We start from the raw sequence: 3,542 nt of genomic DNA, 5'->3' as shown, positions 1-3,542 counted from the left end.
TGCAGTACACAAGCCACGGTTAAGACAGCTGACTCCACTGTGATGTGACCCCGTCTCTCTCTGTCTCTCTCTCTCTGGCTCTCTCGCGCTCTCTCTCTCTCTCTGTCTCTCTCGCACTCTCTCTCTCGCGCTCTCTCTGTGTCTCTTTCGCGCTCTCTCTCGGTCTCTCTCGCTCACACACACACACACACACACACACACATACACGATGCGCAAAACTCCGCATTTGAACAGTCAATAGCAAATACTTAAACTAATAACAAAACAGTAGCTGATTCTGAATTACCTCCTCACCTTGGTTCACGAAACGGTCGTCCATAAAATGCATTGCTGTTCATCTTAAAGATTCCTAAATGCATCTACTTTCGGAAGGCCAAATAAAGTGCTTTTGCTTTTGCCTAGAAACACAGTGTCTCCCTGACATGGCTGCTTCAACACTAACTGCGGTTACTGAAACCAGCCTTCTTTCTTTGCGTGAACATTTGGGCGGCATTATGCTAATATTTCCACATAGTGAGGTAGATATGTGGGGGCGTGTTAGAACGAGCCGTTTAAGGGGGGCGTGGCAGAGTCTTAACTTTGATAAAGAATATCTCTTTGGTTTTGAGACTTTAGTCTTTGCAACTTCAGGGATCTTATCTATGCACAATCAGCTTGTAACACTCCAAAGAGAAAGGAAAACTTGAAATCGCATCATATGACCCCTTTAAAGAATCCTGAAAAAAAAGTATAACAGTTTACACAAAAAAATTAAGCAGCACAAATGTTTTCAACATTGAAACAACAAGAAATGTTCTTGAGCAGCAAATCGGCATATTAGAACGAATTCTGAAGGATCATGTGACACTGAAGACTGGAGTAAAAACATCTTTACAATTTCTGAATCTTATCAATCACAAAATTTAAGGGAAGACTTTCATCTTAAACCATCACTATTACATTGGCTGGTGATTCTTTTTTTTTATTATTCACACTACACATGGAAAAATTAAAAAAAATTCCTTTGAGACCTAAAAATCTGAAAAACTATTGATTGAAAAACTATTATATACATTTTATAATATTAAAGGCATTTTAAGTCAGATTCCTCTACAGTTGTTCAAATGCCTGAACTAAAAAAAGCATCAAAATGAATCCTAATTTTACAGTCTGACCAAAAAAAAAAAGATTTTATTCCTCATAGTTGAAACAAGCCTTTTGTTTGAGGTCATTTTTCACATAAAATGAAACGTGCTAGCTACACAAACTGTGTGTTCTGGTCACCCACAACAGGTGTGTCTACAGTGAAGAATTGCTCAGTCACCGTGTTCATCCTTGTGCTGACTTAGGAAATATTGGAAGTAGGACTCAGCTGTGAGGAAACAAGCAAGCTTATGTGCCAGTTTAGTGCTGAGGCAACAGTTTTCTGATCATTGGATGTACGGTTTTTGTTCTATCGGAGATGAATTATTTTTAACAATAATATCCAGAGGATATAGGGTCCGTGGCATTATGATTTAAAGCAACAGTTCACCCAATTAATTAAAATAAATAAATAAAAATGGTCCATGCACTGAATGTCAATGGGGTCCAAAACAGCACTGGACCCCAATGAATGTCATTAAAAATATTTTCCTTCAAAATATATTTTGTGTTCCACAACATTATAAAAATTATTAAGTTATTTTCATTTTGGGGTGAACTTTCCTTGTAACAATCCATGGCAAAATGTGATTAATGATTAACTTTATTTATTCAAACACTATGAAACGTGGTGTCACAATGCTTTTTATGTGAAAAAAAATCAAAAGGACAAACTGACCAACAACCCTCCTGCGGTCATCACCGTCAAGGTCTCCATCCTCAGATGAACTAGTGCTGGCTTTTCTTTCACGCTGCTTCATTTCTCCTGGGCTAGGAGGCTGGAAGACAGAGAGAGGACACAGAGTAAGAATACACTAGTGCTGTAACAAAGTACAAGTACAGTAGGTCTAAGTGTACGAGTGTGAATTGTGAGAACAGTGTGCTAAAAGAAGGCCAAAGGCAGAGGAAGGGAATTTTAAATAAAGCCCAGAAACGGTGCGTCACTGTCCCTCCCTGTTTAAACCTCGTACAACAGTCTCAGGTGATCGCCGTTTACATCTTGTTATTAACATGCATTTCAAATACGTCTCGTGACCACCAGTGATTGGATTTTGAGTCGAGGTTCTCTGATGACTACCTCTAAATGTGGTTTGAGTTGAAAACATTTTGGATTTAATTTACACCTCTATTTAAGAAAACTATATACATAATTATTGCACAAATTAATATTCTACTGATTAAGCTAAAATAAAATAAAGCAAATAGTAGATGAAAACCTTAAACTCAAATGAAAATTAGAAATGCTGCCTTAACTAAAAATAATTTAAAGTTGAAGTGCTAAAACCATTACAAGTAAACTTATTCAACCATAATATTCAGAGACGATGGAGACAGAGGCATTATGACTTAAAGGGAAAGTTCACCCCAAAAAAAATAAAAAATATATATATATATACACAGGTGCATCTCAATAAATTAGAATGTCGTGGAAAAGTTCATTTATTTCAGTAATTCAACTCAAATTGTGAAATTCATGTATTAAATAAATTCAATGCACACAGACTGAAGTAGTTTAAGTCTTTGGTTCTTTTAATTGTGATGATTTTGGCTCACATTTAACAAAAACCCACAAATTCACTATTTCAACAAATTAGAATATGGTGACATGCCAATCAGCTAATCAACTCAACACACCTGCAAAGGTTTCCTGAGCCTTCAAAATGGTCTCTCAAGTTTGGTTCACTAGGCTACACAATCATGGGGAAGACTGCTGATCTGACAGTTGTCCAGAAGACAATCATTGACACCCTTCACAAGGAGGGTAAGCCACAAACATTCATTGCCAAAGAAGCTGGCTGTTCACAGAGTGCTGTATCCAAGCATGTTAACACATATATATATATATATATATATATTTGTGTGTGTGTGTGTTCAACAAAAGAAAGAATTTAATACAGGAACAGGACTGGAACAACATGAGGATGGGTAAATGATGACAATTGTATTTCTTTCGGTGAATTATCCCTTTAAAGGGGTCATATGATGCAATTTCAATCTGTTACAAGCTATTCGTGCATAGATAAGATCCCTAAAGTTGCAAAGACTAAAGTCTCAAACCCAAAGAAATATTCTTTATAAAAGTTAAGACTTGTCCATGCCCTCCTAAAACGCCTCGTTTAAACACTCCCCCACATGTCTACGTCACTGTGTGGGAAGATTTGCATAACAAATCACGCAAAGAAAGAAGGCGTAACTTTTATTCTCGCTGTAGTGTTGTTGTTGCCGCCATGTCGTGGAGACGCTGTGCGTTTCTTTGTGAAAGTGAAACTACTTTGTTTGGCCTTCCAAAGGAGGATGATATCCGCTTTGTCATGCCTAGAGCTGATCACTGAGGAAATGCATCAACTTCGCGCTGTGGCTCGCCGGATCGGCTTTCACCGTGGACGAAGCGGAGTCCAGCCCAGGATCGTCACATGTTG

The 3,542-nt window shown here is 37.8% G+C and overlaps 1 protein-coding gene across 1 annotated transcript in view; it reads right to left on the bottom strand.

The window, feature by feature from the left end:
- The window catches only part of LOC107601622 (pre-mRNA-splicing factor CWC22 homolog), a 59,547-nt gene that overhangs the window by 53,242 nt on the left and 2,763 nt on the right, over positions 1-3,542 (bottom strand). The window contains exon 2 of the mRNA XM_016293872.1: positions 1,802-1,901. Within this exon, the coding sequence (XP_016149358.1) occupies positions 1,802-1,901 (100 nt within the window). The remainder of the gene's footprint in view (positions 1-1,801; positions 1,902-3,542) is intronic.

This window comes from Sinocyclocheilus grahami, unplaced genomic scaffold (assembly GCF_001515645.1).
Source record: "Sinocyclocheilus grahami isolate Dianchi unplaced genomic scaffold, SAMN03320097.WGS_v1.1 scaffold308.1, whole genome shotgun sequence".
Taxonomy (NCBI): Eukaryota; Metazoa; Chordata; class Actinopteri; order Cypriniformes; family Cyprinidae; genus Sinocyclocheilus; species Sinocyclocheilus grahami.
This window is presented reverse-complemented; position numbering and strand designations above follow the sequence as displayed.